This window comes from Psammomys obesus, unplaced genomic scaffold (assembly GCF_907164565.1).
Source record: "Psammomys obesus unplaced genomic scaffold, mPsaObe1.curated_primary_1811, whole genome shotgun sequence".
NCBI classification, from domain to species: domain Eukaryota; kingdom Metazoa; phylum Chordata; class Mammalia; order Rodentia; family Muridae; genus Psammomys; species Psammomys obesus.
The window spans coordinates 228,389-243,043 of record NW_026596353.1 but is presented as its reverse complement, the minus strand read 5'-3'; the positions used below and the strand labels follow the sequence as shown (position 1 = coordinate 243,043).

The following is a 14,655-nucleotide window of genomic DNA, read 5'->3' as shown; positions in this document are numbered from 1 at the left end:
TAGCCTTGAGCTCCCTATAACCAAAGATGACCTTGAACTCCTGCTTCTACTTTCCAAGCACTAGGACTATAGGCGTTTGACACCATGCCCCACTGTTGTATGTGGTGATTAATATTTACTATTGATGTACCTTCTGGTAAAGCTGCTGTTAATCCTAAACAACTGTATAACCAAATCACCACCCAGACACTGGGATTTACTTAGTTAACCTAGAACACAATGCTGGGCAATAGTTACTCCATCCTAAACCTCCAAACCTTCATAGTTTTTTAACGTTTAGATTTCCTACATTATACTTGCTTTTAGTGATATATTAGGTCCAGTCCATCTCTCCCCGTTGTTCCGTCCTTCCAAGATCTCCTCTCACTCTGCTCTCCTAGCTCTGCCCCTGCCCTTTTGCCTCCCACTCTTTACCTGTCCTCTGGCTCCTTCCTGTCTTCCTGCTTCCTTTCCCTTGCTCAACATTGTGGCTAGTTGCTTTATTTTGGCATGTTTACACAAAGTTGAGACAGGTGATGCTTAGAATAAATATCACAATGCAATGTCCAGATTGAAACCAGAGAGCTGGGGGTCAAGGCGGAGAAATCAGCATTTGAATGAACAAGGGTAAAGTATATACATTTCAAAAGAACATTATACCAACACCCCACTTTTGTTTTCTTGTCTCTCAGGACTCTTACAGTTTAGAAGGACATAGGACAGTTATTTTGTAGGTTGTCCCTCAGTTGAGTTATTTCTTGTGTTTCCTCACGATGAGATCAGGCTGTACACCACAGAAGTAAAGCTGTGTCAAGACATCCCATGGGAGGCTCAGCGTGGGTTGTGTGCCTGCTATTCCTGCTCCCATTTCACTTTGCTTGTTTTCTGAGACAGGGTTTCTCTGTGTAGCCCTGGCTGTTCTGGAACTCACTCTGTAGACCAGGCTGGCCTTGAACTCACAGAGATCTGCCTACCTCTCCTCCAGAGTGCTGGGATTAAAGGCATGTGCTACCACTGCCCACTTCCCATTTTCTTTTGTAAATGAGTATTTTAGTGAGAAAGTTTAAGATGTACATATCTGCTCAGCATCTATTTATAAGTTGTCCTTGATTATTACTGTGATGGTTTGGAAAAGAGAATTTAAAATATTTATTTCGTCAGTAAGAGCAAGGAGGGAAAAGCCGGTGCTGTGAGCACACGGATGCTACAAGGGAAGAGTTGCAGCTGGGACTAAGATAGGTTCACCCTGTTGTCTTTCATCCGGTACAGAAGGAAGAAGCACTTGCAAGCCTGATGACCTGAGTGCAGTTCCCAGGTCCTTTGGTAGAGGGAGAGAACCAACTCCTGAGAGCTGACCTCCACGGGCCCTGTGGCATGCACATGCCACATTCACATACATGCACTGTATACAGGACACACTAAAAATAAACAATGCCTAAATTTAAAAACAGGTCTTGGGGCATGGGCCCTGGGGTTCACCCTAAGCACCAAAATAAACAAACAAATAAGGCAGCACAAATTTGTTGATCCGATTAGATAGAGCTCCACACTATGACTTAGCAAACTCCATCTTCACGGTCTCTTTTCAGGCTCTGGGCTCCCACACAAGCTTAGCCCTGCTGCTATTCCTGCAGAAAGCTGTTGTGATGATCTCCAGCTGCTGGGAAGCTATGGGCAAAGACTCCTAAGCTGGGGAGCTGGCAGTTGCCTTTACTACAAAAAACTAGACTTGGCTTCTTTAAAACACTTGGTTCTTTTCAACTCAAACTGAGACTTTTCAGTCTTGAAGAGCTTCTGAACCAAATGTGTCTTTCTTTCTCTATTTTTGAGACAGGTCTTGCTATGTAGCCCAGGCTTCAAATTTACCTTCAAACTTACCATCCTATCACAGTACCCCTAGCGCTAGGATGGCAAGCAAATGTGGCAGTATGGTTTACTTGTGAGATATATGCAGAATTAAAAGGGAAGTAGTTAACTTACTCAGAAGACTGCCTTGGTGGAGGAGGGTGTTCCCAAGAATTCACCCACAGTATCCTGCTCCTGCCCCAGCTGTTTCTGCCTATGTTCCAAAGCTTCCGAGGAAGCTTTCTTTCATAACGTTTTTCCACTGCAGACCCTGGAGGTAGACAGCTGCTTGAGTGTTAGTGCTCAATGCACACATGCAGACAGCGTGCCTAACATTCCACAAAGGTCACTCTCTCTGGGTGCTTGGCCTGGGTCACAGTGTGCCCGTGCGGCCTGAAAATGTCGCACAGCTCTCCAGCCTCGGGGGCACAGTCTCAGCTGGCGCCTCCACTCTCTTCAGTCCTGCTTCTTTCAGCAGGACATGGTGGGTGAAGTCCTCGGAGGAGGTCAGGGTCGCGGTTGCTGAGACCCCTTCTCTTTGTCTGCTTCCAGCTGCCCTATGAGAAGGACTGCAGGAACAAAGTGTTCTGCGTCGCTGAGGTCCAGCTGGCCACCTCCATGTCTCAGTGAGTCGGGTCGTGTTATCTAACGAGCATCAGTTCTGCAGCTGAGGTCTTCCTGACGGTCACCTGGGCACGCCCCTTTTCCAGACCCATGCACACTCCTTTCCCCTCCCCGTCATGGCCCTCAACAGGACTTTGTATTTGTTATTTCAGCCACCCTGTGAGGGAGGCAAGATGAAGATTTGTCTTCCCATTGTATAGATCAGAAAACAGATCAGTAGTTGGAGTCCTTGCATAGACTCCCAGCGGCCATTTGATAAATCTAAACCCAGGTCTCTTGATACCCTGGACAATGCTGAGGGATCAATCCTCACTCCTAGAACTTCCTGGTTCACCTCTTGGCCAAATTCATAAACAAATTCTGAAGTAGTTCTATTTTGCTCGAGGGAGTTTAGATTCTGGGAACTAACTCAGCCAACAGTAAAGACAAAAATCCTTGCCCTCCTGGCACTTAAGGGGAAAGTGATAGATAAGTAAGCCTGGGTTGATGGGCTACGGCACAAAGGTAAGTCAGCCACGGGGTGAAGAAGTTCGGGGAATGGGCAAGGCTTTCAATAGAGTGGTCAGGGAGGGTGACAGGAGCGGTACCATTCTTGGGGGTGTCTGAGGGTAGAGCAAATGCCTGGATACAAGCAGGCCCTGCAGGTGGAAGGTGGAGCACAGACCCCATGCGAATGCAGAAGGCTGAGGGGGAGGAGGAGTATCATGGGGGAAGTGCAGGAAGTCTACGCGGCTCTCCTGAGAGACTTGACTATGAGCTTGGAGGTCAGAGGAGCAAGCTGGGCTCGCATTTTAACAACATAGCTCTTGCTAGCACAGTGTGCTACTGCGGCCTTTACTATAGCGCCTCATGTGTGTTGTGGTGACCCCACCCATGAAATCACTTCTGTTGCTTCTTCAACTGTTATGAATAATGCAAATATCTGTGTTTTGTGATGGTCTTAGGTGACTCCTGTGAAAGGGTCTTTTGACTTTCAAAGGGACAGAGACCCACAGGTTGAGAACAACTGTGCTAAACAAGGATGAATTGTAGGAAGCAGGGAGATAATTCCAACTCTGACAGATACTGGTAAGAGGGTGGTGGCTTAGACTGCCTGGAGGCAAAGACAGTGGCCATTTTGAAGTCAGTCTTAGGATTTGCTGACAGGAGAGGTAAGGAGCAAGGAGAAGGTTCAGCCCAGTGATCTAATACTGCATCATGGGACACACTTGCCACTAGTCCAAGCCCTTACAATTAATATCCTATAGGTCTATATAAGTGAGTATATACCGTGTTTGTCTTTCTCCTTCTGGGATATTTCACTCAGGATGATCTTTTCTAGATCCCACCATTTGCCTGCAAATTTCATGATTTCCTTCTTTTTGATTGCTGAGTAGTATTCCATTGTGTAAAAATACCACAATTTCTGTACCCATTCCTCCGTTGATGGACATCTGGGTTGTTTCCAGGTTCTGGCTATTACAAATAATGCTGCTATAAACATGGTTGAGTAAATATCCCTTTTGTGTACTTGAGCAAACTTTGGGTATATACCTAGCAGTGGTATAGCTGGGTCTTGAGGAAGCACTATTCCTAATTGTCTTAGAAAGCGCCAGATAGCTTTCCAGAGTGGTTGTATCAGTTTACATTCCCACCAGCAGTGGAGGAGGGTTCCCCTTTCTCCACAACCTCTCCAGCATGTGTTGTCCCTTGAGTTTTTCATCTTGGCCATTCTGATGGGTGTAAGGTGAAATATCAGGGTCCTTTTGATTTGCATTTCCCTGATGGCTAATGAGGATGAGCATTTCTTTAAGTGTTTCTCTGCCATTCGATATTCTTCTGTCGAGAATTCTCTGTTTAGCTCTGTTCCCCATTTTTTAATTGGATTACTTGGTTTGCTGCTTTTCAGCTTCTTTAGTTCTTTGTATATACTTTAGTCCTCTGTCAGATAAAGGGTTAGTGAAGATTCTTTCCCAATCTGTAGGCAGGCATTTTGTTTTGATGACAGTGTCCTTTGCTTTACAGAAGCTTTTCAGTTTCATGAGGTCCCATTTATTGATTGTTGCTCTTAGAGCCTGTGCTGTTAGTGTTCTGTTCAGGAAGTTGTCTCCTGTGCCAATGAGTTCTAGGCTGTTCCCCACTTTTTCTTCTAACAGATTTAGAGTATTTGGTTTTATGTTGAGGTCTTTGATCCACTTGGACTTTAGTTTTGTGCAGGGTGATAAATATAGATCTATTTTCATTTTTCTGCATGTGGACATCCAGTTGGACCAGCACCATTTGTTGAAGATGCTGTCTTTTTTCCATTGAATGGTTTTGGCTTCTTTGTCAAAAATCGAGTATTCATAGGTGTGTGGGTTTATTTCTGGGTCTTCTATGCGGTTCCATTGATCCTCCTTTCTGTTTTTATGCCAATACCATGCAGTTTTTACTACTATTGCTCTGTAGTACAACTTGAGATCGGGGATAGAGATACCTCCAGATGATCTGTTGTTGTTCAGGATTGTTTTGAAGATTCTGGGTTTTTTGTTTCTCCATATGAAGCTGAGAATCTTTTTTTCAAGGTCTGTAAAGAATTGAGTTGGTATTTTGATGGGAATTGCATTGAATCTGTAGATTGCTTTTGGCAGGATGGCCATTTTCACAATGTTAATCCTACCAATCCATGAGCACGGGAGATCTTTCCATCTTCTGAGATCCTCTTCAATTTCTTTCTTCAGAGACTTGAAGTTTTTCTCAAACAGGTCTTTCACTTGCTTGGTTAGTGTCACCCCAAGGTACTTTATGTTATTAGTGGCTATTGTGAAGGGTGTTTTTTCCCTAATTTCTTTCTCGGCCCTTTTGTCTTTGGTATAGAGGAGGGCTTCTGATTTTTTTGAGTTGATTTTATATCCTGCCACTTCGCTGAAGGTGTTTATCAGCTGGAGGAGTTCTCTGGTTGAATTTTTGGGGTCGCTCATATATACTATCATATCATCTGCGAATAGTGACACTTTGACCTCTTCCTTTCCGATTTGTATCCCCTTGATCTCCTTTAGTTGTCTTATTGCTCTGGCTAGGACTTCAAGTACTATGTTGAAGAGGTAGGGAGAGAGTGGGCAGCCTTGTCTTATCCCTGATTTCAGTGGGATTGATTTAAGTTTCTCTCCATTGAGTTTGATGTTGGCTATAGGCTTGCTGTAAATTGCCTTTACTATGTTTAGATATGTGCCTTGTATTCCTGATTTCTCCAAGACTTTAAACATGAATGGGTGTTGGACTTTGTCAAATGCTTTTTCAGCATCTAAGGAGATGATCATGTGGTTTTTCTCCTTCAGTTTGTTTATGTGGTGGATTACATTGATGGATTTCCGTATGTTGAACCACCCTTGCATGCCTGAGATGAAGCCTACTTGGTCGTGGTGGATGATATCTTTGATGTGTTCTTGGATTCGGTTTGCAAGTATTTTTGCGTCAATGTTCATAAGAGAGATAGGTCTGAAGTTCTCTTTTTTTGTTGGGTCTTTGTGTGGTTTAGGTATCAGGGTGACTGTTGCTTCATAGAATGAGTTTGGTAATATACCTTCTGTTTCTATTTTGTGGAATAGTTTGAGGAGAATTGGTGTGAGCACTTCTTTGAAGGTCTGGTAGAATTCCGCGCTGAAACCATCTGGCCCAGGGCTTTTTTTGGAGGGGAGACTGTGAATGACTGCTTCAATTTCCTTGGGGGATATAGGGCTGTTCAGTCTTTCTACCTGATCTTGACTTAATGTTGGAAGATGGAATCTATCAAGAAAATTGTCCATTTCATTTAGGTTTTCAAATTTTGTGGCATATAGGCTTTTGTAGTATGACCTAATGATTGTTTGAATTTCCTCTGTGTCTGTAGTTATGTAACCCTTTTCATCTCTGATTTTGTTGATTTGGATAGATTCTCTCTGCTTTTTAGTTAGTTTGGCTAAGGGTTTGTCTATCTTGTTGATTTTCTCAAAGAACCAGCTTTTTGTTTCATTGATTCTTTGAATAGTTTTATTTGTTTCTAATTGATTGATTTCAGCCCTGAGTTTGATTATTTCCAGCCGTCTGCTCCTCTTGGGTGTATCTGCTTCTTTTTTTTTCTAGGGTTTTCAGTTGGGCCATTAAGTTGTTTGTATGTGATGTTGCGAATTTCTTCTTGCAGGCACTTAGTGCTATAAATTTTCCCCTGAGCACTGCTTTCAATGTGTCCCATAAATTTGGGTATGTTGTGCCTTCATTTTCATTGAATTCTATGAAGTCTTTAATTTCTTTCTTTATTTCTTCCTTAACCCAGCTGTCATTGAGTAACAAGTTGTTCAGTTTCCATGTGCGTGTAGGCTGTTTGTTATTTTTGTTGTTGTTGAGGTCCAGCTTAAGTCCATGGTGGTCAGATAGAATACAAGGGATTATTTCAATCTTTTTGTATCTGTTGAGGCTTGCTTTATGACCAACTATATGGTCTATTTTGGAGAAGGTTCCATGCGGTGCTGAAAAGAAGGTATACTCTTTTGAGTTTGGATGAAAAGATCTGTAGACGTCTATTAGGTCCATTTGATTTAGGGTCTCTGTAAGTGTTTTTATTTCCCTATTTTTTTTCTGTCTAGTTGATCTGTCCCTTGGTGAGAGTGGAGTGTTGAAGTCTCCCACTATTAGGGTTTTAGGATCAATGTGTGATTTAAGCTTTAATATTGTTTCATTTACGAATGTAGGTGCTCTTGTATTTGGAGCATAGATATTCAAAATTGTGATATCCTCTTGGTGGATTTTTCCTTTGATGAGAATATAGTGGCCATCCTTATCTTTTTTGATTAACTTGGGTTGAAAGTCTATTTTATTAGATATTAGGATGGCTACTCCCGCTTGTTTTCTGGGACCATTTGCTTGAAAGACATTTTTCCAGCCCTTTACTCTGAGGTAGTGTTTATCTTTGTTGCATAGGTGTGTTTCTTGGATGCAACAGAATGATGGATCCTGTTTCCGCAACCATTCTGTTAGTCTGTGTCTTTTAATTGGGGAGTTGAGTTCGTTGATGTTGATAGAAACTAGTGACCAACAATTGTTACTTACTTTAGATGTGGGGTTGGTAATGTCACTGAGTTTCATTGCTTGTCTTCTTTTGTTTTTTTTTGTTGTGTAGTTATCTATTTCCTCTGTTTCCTTCGATGTAGTTGTTTTCTTTGGTTTGGAGTTTCCCTTCTAGTAACTTCTGTAGAGCTGGGTTACTATGTAGATATTGTTTAAATTTGGTTTTGTCTTGGAATATCTTACAATTAATAAATATGAACTGTAAGGTCATTGCATTTAAATGCAGTTTTAAAAGTGTAGCTCCAAAGCTAGAGAGATGGCTGTGTGGCTGACCTGGCCTCCCAGGGCACTGCACGCGTATGGTGCGCAGACGTAAATGCAGGCCAAACCACACACACACATAACATAAAGCGAAAACCAAAACCTGGTGCCATATTTCATAGTACAGAATATTCATCTGAGGTCAATGGACGAGGATAATACAGCAGATTGACCATCTTTCCATCCCCTGCGGATCTTCACTGCTCTGAATCCAACCACAGTCCCTGATGGGGTTGCTGGGGCTGAGCTGAGGTCCTATTTGGTTTGAGACACGTGGCAGTCTTAAGAATGCCCTCAGTGGCTACCATGTGTGAAGTGCTGCCGATGGCCAGTGGTCTGGAGTTGGCTTTTCTGGCACAGATTCCCTGTCCTTGAGTGGACGTTCCTAAGACTTCCCTTTCAGATGGGCATGACCTGTGGGGCCATTACCAAAGAACTCATTCAGGAAACAGTTGCTCTAAACAGGGAGTGAACCGCAGCCAAGATCCACATCCCAGGCGGTTCCTTTTGAGCCGTGAGCTTGCCCCATACCTCCCCCTTGTGTACACAGCAGGCAAATGCCTACTGAGAGTCGCTGTTGCGAACATGGATCCTCTACAGAGTCAAATGAGAACTAGACTTCCTGCCTGGACTACAAAGTGAGACTGTCTCCTGCAAACAAACAAACAAACAAACAAACAAAACAAACAAACACAGACAGGCACTGTGGTTCATAACCTGTAATCCCAGACCTGGGAGGCTGAGGCAGAAGGATTGCAAGACCAGCTGGGACACATAGTGGATGCCAGAGGAACCTGAGCAACAGAATGAAACTTGTAAAATCTAGCTAGCCAACCAACCAAAATGAGCCGGGGGTATAGCTTAGTGGTAAAAGCTTCTGTCTTTTAGTTTCTGTTTTCTCTTCTGCAAAATGGGAAGTAACTATACTACTTTGTAGGGTAATTCTGAGGATTACTTGGGCTCATGGGGCATGGCTTTTGGCTCATGGTGACTACTAAGTAAGTGGCTATAAGCTCAGTAACTGCTTAGTGGCTAAACAGCTAATGTGGACATGGAGCCAGGAAGGAAAGCTGGGTCTTTTGCAGTTTTTCTTGGGGGATAGTTAGAATGTGCTTTTCTGTAGTCAGGAGGAATTCTACAGATTAAACACACTGCCAAGGATGGGCTCTTTCTCTTCTCACCTTTCACAGGCAGGAACTTGTGGTGGGTGTCACAAAGGAGGTGACCATGAATATCAGCCTGACTAACTCCGGGGAAGATTCCTACATGACAAACATGGCTCTGAATTATCCCAGAAACTTACAGTTTAAGAGGATACAAAAGGTACCGTGACAGCGGCTTGGGGAACATGCCGCCATGCTTTTCTTTGTTTGCCCACCTGATTCTACTCCATTGTTACCAGCCTCCTTCTGCTCCATCCAGTACAGGAATAGCAATTAGACGAATCCTCTCCAGTTCTGTGCCCTGCAAACCCGCAGTGGTGCCATTTTGCCTACAAATCACTCCTCCTTGCTCACAGTCTCCCTAGATCAGGATTGTGAAAGATAACTTCTAATGCTTAAGATATGGAGGAAGTGAAACTTCACCACACTGGGCTCACTGAAACAAGGCCAGCTGCAAAAATGAGCTTGCAAGCCTGTGGCTGCCCAACGCGCTATGTTCTCTTAATTCAGAGATGGTAGGAAACTCTGCTGTTAGTTCTTCTGGGAAAAAAAAACAAAAAACAAAAAATAAAAAACTGTTCTTGTCTGCGTAATCTCAGTCACTTCGACAGAGAAGTAGATTCAGTGTCCATCAGAGCTGCAGTGCTTCTGGACACAATTCCATCGTGTAGCATATGGACCTGACTGGGATCGTGCTGCCCTGGCATTGCCTGACCTTTGCACTGTTGTGAGGCTCTCAGGACAGCTTCATCTGCCTTTTCCTTAACTCCACCCACCCCCAACTCTCTAACAATGCTGCATTCTCCTTTGTTGAGTGAAGACACCCCAAGGCAGTTTTTCTCTTTGCAGGGAGTCAGTAAAACCTAACTCTGTTAGGACTACAGGTTTGCCCCCGGGGATCTCAGTTTGCTTGAGATAAGTTAGTATCTCTTCTACAAAAAATTGAAATTATCTTCTACATATCTAGGGTATCTGGGGGAGAGTAGCTCTGTTTGGTGATGTAGTTGAGGAACTGTGGTTGGAAGGCTGCACAGTAGTGATTGAGCCCACACAAGCTTTCCCTGGTCTCAGTGTGGCTCTTGCCTGCCCCATAGCCCAACTTCAATGCCTTTCTCTCCAGGAGGACTCTGTACAGTCCTGTCAGCTGGAACCAGTCTCTACACTACCCCAAGGCTCTGGTTTATACTCAACTCTCAGTGAGGAGGCCAGGGACCAAGTCTGACAGTCAGATCAGCGAATGGTTATTCAATTGGTGCTCCTTTCCCTCCCTGAGAGCGTCTCTTGGGGCTGGAGAGAGCTCTACCAGAGGACCTGGGTTTGAATCACAGAAGCTACAAGGTGGCTCTCCCAACCATCTGTAATTCCAGTTCCAGGAGACTCTGACACCCTTTTCTGACCTCTGGGGGAACCAGTCATGCCTACGCATACAAAAACACACATGCAGGCAAAACGCTCATACACATAAAATAAAATACAAATAAAGATAAAACATCTCCTTCTATTTTAACAGCCGCTCTCTCCAGACATTCAGTGTGATGACCCCAAGTCAGTTGTTTCTGTCGTGATCATGAACTGCAAGATTGGCCACCCCATACTCAAGAAATCATCCGTGAGTGAGTCTGTCGTGATTAGGTGGCCCTTCTCACTGCTCCTGAACTGCAGCCTGGCCTGCAACTTTCAGTTGTGGTCCCTGGGCTTCCCTTTGCTGTGGTCACCATAAAGTCTGCCCCGCAGTGGAGAATGGAGGGGCTGTGGGGAATGGTTTTCTGATGTGTGGCCAGTGTTGGCTTCCCTGGGGAAAGCAGAGGGAAGTGGGGGCAGTGTGCAGAAACTCTGCTGTTTGGCTAAGAGAATTTTCATTGTGGGGCTTCCATGGAGTAGTGGCTGTGCTACAAAGACCATGGGGAATGTAAACTGGGTTTCCTAGCGCTGCTTAGCCAGTATCTTCACCACCATTCTATTGCTGTGAAGAGACCAGATAACCAAGGCAAGTCTTGTAAAAAGAGAGCATTTAATTGGGAGCTTATTTATGATTTCAGAAGCTTAGTCCATTTATTTCATCATGACAGGGAGCATGGTGGCAGGCAGGTATTTGCTGGAGCAGTAGCTGAGAGCTACAGACTGATCTGCAGACTGGCCTGCTGTGAGCTTTTGAAAACTTTAAGTCCACTCCCTTCCTCTAATGAGGACACCCCTTCTAATCCTTCTAATTCTGTCAGCGTTCCATTCCCTGGCATTGAAGAAGTCTGGGCAGTGAGTAGTAAGCAGTTGTCAAGTTCCGCCACTTACTTTTTAATTTTCTCCTTTAAAATAGGTAAATGTCTCAGTAATCTGGCAGCTAGAAGAGAACATCTTTCCAAACAGGACAGCAGACATCAGTGTGACTGTTTCCAAGTAAGTAGTGACTGTATTAGTAAGCATAAGTTCTGGCCTTGGGGAAAAAGTTCTTGTAATGTTCAGGCTGAGCTCTATGGTTCTTTTGCTGTTCTGGGAGAAATGGGATACCTCACTGAGCTCACAAAAGTTTTCTATCATCAAAGATACTTAAGATATTTTAGTTCTTTATGGAAGAAGGGGGTATAGAAGGATACAGAGGGGACAGGAGCCCCACAAGGAGACCAACAAAGATAAAAAAAATCTGAGCTCAGGTGGTCCTGCAGACTGATACGTCAACCAAGGACCATGCATGGAGAGGATCTAGACCCTCTGCTCAGATGTAGCCCATAGGCAGCTCAGTCTCCATGTGGGTTCCTAAGTAAGGGGAGCAGAGGCTGCCCCTGTCATGAACTCAGTTGCCCGCTGTTTTATCACTTGCCCCTGGCAATGCGGCCGTACCAGGCCAAAGAGGATCCAGGCAGTCAGTCTTGATGAGACTTGATAAGCTATGGGCAGATGGCAGAGGAGAACTCCCCCTTTCAGTAGACTAGAGAAAGGGGATGGGGGGAAGAGGAAGGGAGGGTAGGACTGGGACGAGTTGAGGGAGGGGGCTTCAATTGGGATATAATGAATAAATTGTTAAAAATTTAAAAAAGTAAAATTAAAAGATATTTTAGTTCACACAAAGGAACACTAAGGTATATTCTGGTGGAATGAACTTTGAACCTGAGTCCTAGTTCTGGCTTTCTTAACTCTGATACAACTCTCCATGTTTAAAGGTAGAACAGGATGTGGTGTTGGGAAGGGGCTGTCAATCAAGGGCAAATCTGCTCCTGATACAATGTGTGGAGTCTTTTTTGGGGGGAGGGTGGGGACGCAGTTTCTCTGTGTAGCCCTGGCTGTCCTGGTACTTGCTTTGTAGACAAGGCAGGCATTGAACTGAGATCCACCTGCCTCTTCCTCCCAAGCATTGGGACTAAAGGTGTGTGTCACCATGCCCATCACTCTAGAGACAATTTTGATTGCCATGACTTAGGAGGTGATACTGACTTCTACTGACAGACACCGCAGGTGCCAATAACTATTGTTCAGTGTGTAAGACAAGTCCATAACAGGAAATTCTTTGGCTCAAAATGTCAAGTATGGAAGCTGAGAAATCCTTCTGAAATCAACTGTTCTCTAGATGTGGCCTAAATGATTCACCTTTGAGACATTTCTTAGGAAGTCAAGAAAGCAGTTGTGTGGTCAATTAACATTTTTATTCCCAGTTCCAATAAGAAGTCTTTGGCCAGAGAGACCCACAGTCTTCAATTCAGACATGCCTTCATTGCAGTTCTTTCCAGGTAAGTATTTCCAAGGGTTTGTGTGACAGTCGTGCAATGAGGACTTTTGGGGTTCTCTGTAGTGGACGGAAGTGCCCAACATTTCTAGGATACTGTCAGGACCAAGGGGCACCTGCACACACACACCTACGCCAGCCCCACTGATTTGTCCAACCCAGCTCAACCTAGACTATAGGATTTCTGGTGGTTAAATCAAAGCTATCATTCTTCAGGAACTTGTGAAACTGTCCCCATCTGGCAAAAGGAGTCAGTTCCCTTACCTCTGGCAAAGGGACTTATGGGTCTCCAATTAACATATACATGTGGTACTTATCAGCTTATCAAGGTCCATGCTAGAGACAGCCTTGGCAGTTTGGAATAAACTTTACCACCCATGGAGCAGCAGTTTTGGTTTCTTTACTGCACCACCTACATACCTCATATTGGGTTTTTGAAACACTATCATGGTCAACACCAGAGTGCCAACTGGTCCTGCTACAAAAGGGAACTGACGTGATGCTGTGCAAAGAGTGGCTGTGAGGTTGGAGAAGTGCTGGGAGGTGGCTCAGTGTGTAATGTCATTGCTGGGCAAGATGAGGACCTGAGTTCAGGTTCTCAGCACCCATAAAAGACAGTGGGGTGCCACACTCCTGAAAGGGCAGTGCTAGGGTGGGTGAGGTCAGACAGGCAGACCCTTTGGGCTGAAATGGCAAGCTTTCAGGTTCAGTGAGACACTGTCAAAAACAAAAGTGGAGAGTAGGGGACCTGCCATTGACCTCTGACCTGCACACGTACATTCACAGACAAGTGCACTGCCACACACGTACACAGACAGCTGGAGAAAAGAAGGGAAACAAGTCCCGCTGAGTCCAAGTGCATAGCTTGCAAATATTCTTTTGTCCCAATTGCCTTACAAGTAAAGTAAGATTTTGACTCTCAGGTTTGAGGCCTCTTAAGGACCAGGCACTGTCTTAGTGTTCTGGTTGGAAACACTCAGGTTCATCCAGAACCAGGAAGGAACCTCTCTCTCACACACCCTCTCACTGCAGACCGTCCGTGATGTATGTGAACACGAGCCAGAGCCCTTCTGACCACAAGGAATTCTTCTTCAATGTAAGTACACAGTGCTCGGTGCCAACCTAAAGCTGGTAAAGCTTTGACTTTCCGCTCATTTTATCCGGCAGGTGCATGGGGAGAATCTCTTTGGAGCTGTATTCCAGTTGCAAATTTGTGTTCCCATCAAATTACAAGATTTCCAGATTGTAAGAGTGAAGAAGCTGACGAAGACTCAGGTATTTCCATGGGATTCTTTACTATGACCACATTTCTTTCCAGAGACTACAGGTTCCCAAAGGTAGAAATATGAGCTCAGCTTTAATCAGGCCTGCATTTGCAGCTGTCTGTGAGGATGAAGCAAGGTAGTTCCTAAGTTTAAGCTGCAGCTACAGAGTAAGTTCAAGACTAGCTTGATCAACTTAGTGAGAGCTTGTCATAAACTAAAGAGGGCTGGGGACGCAGCACAAGGCCCTGGATTCAACACTTAGAAAAAACATAAAGAGCTGGACAATAACTCAGTTACAGCATTTGCCTTGCAAACACAAAGAGTTTGATTCCCAGAATCCATATAACATGCTGGGTATGGTGGTATGTGCTTGTAACCTCACTGCTAGGGAAGTGAAGGATCCCAGAAACCTACCTCAACTGCTGAACTCCAGGACAATGAATGACTGTCTCAAAGGTGGATGACATTCCTGAGAATGACCACTGAGGTCCTCTGATCTCTCCTTGTCTCCCTGCCCCTCAACCTGTACCAGCACACAAACTAATGTGCATTTATTTTATTTTTTAAAACAAAAATCAACCAGGCAGTGGTGGCTCATGCCTTTAATCCTAGCATTCAGGAGGTAGAGGCAGATGGGTATCTGTGAGTTCAAGGCCAGCCTGGTCTACACAGTGAGTTCCAGGACAGCCATGGCTACACAGAGAAATCCTATCTTGAAAAACCAATCAACTCCCCCCCCCCC

General features: G+C 44.4%; 1 protein-coding gene across 1 annotated transcript in view; it reads left to right on the top strand.

Annotated features, from left to right (window-relative positions):
* Positions 1-14,655, top strand: part of Itgae (integrin subunit alpha E) — a 59,573-nt gene that overhangs the window by 33,068 nt on the left and 11,850 nt on the right. Inside the window, exons 20-26 of the mRNA XM_055597303.1 lie at positions 2,377-2,450; positions 8,961-9,093; positions 10,444-10,542; positions 11,248-11,327; positions 12,578-12,652; positions 13,681-13,744; positions 13,816-13,923. Of these exons, the coding sequence (XP_055453278.1) occupies positions 2,377-2,450; positions 8,961-9,093; positions 10,444-10,542; positions 11,248-11,327; positions 12,578-12,652; positions 13,681-13,744; positions 13,816-13,923 (633 nt within the window). The remainder of the gene's footprint in view (positions 1-2,376; positions 2,451-8,960; positions 9,094-10,443; positions 10,543-11,247; positions 11,328-12,577; positions 12,653-13,680; positions 13,745-13,815; positions 13,924-14,655) is intronic.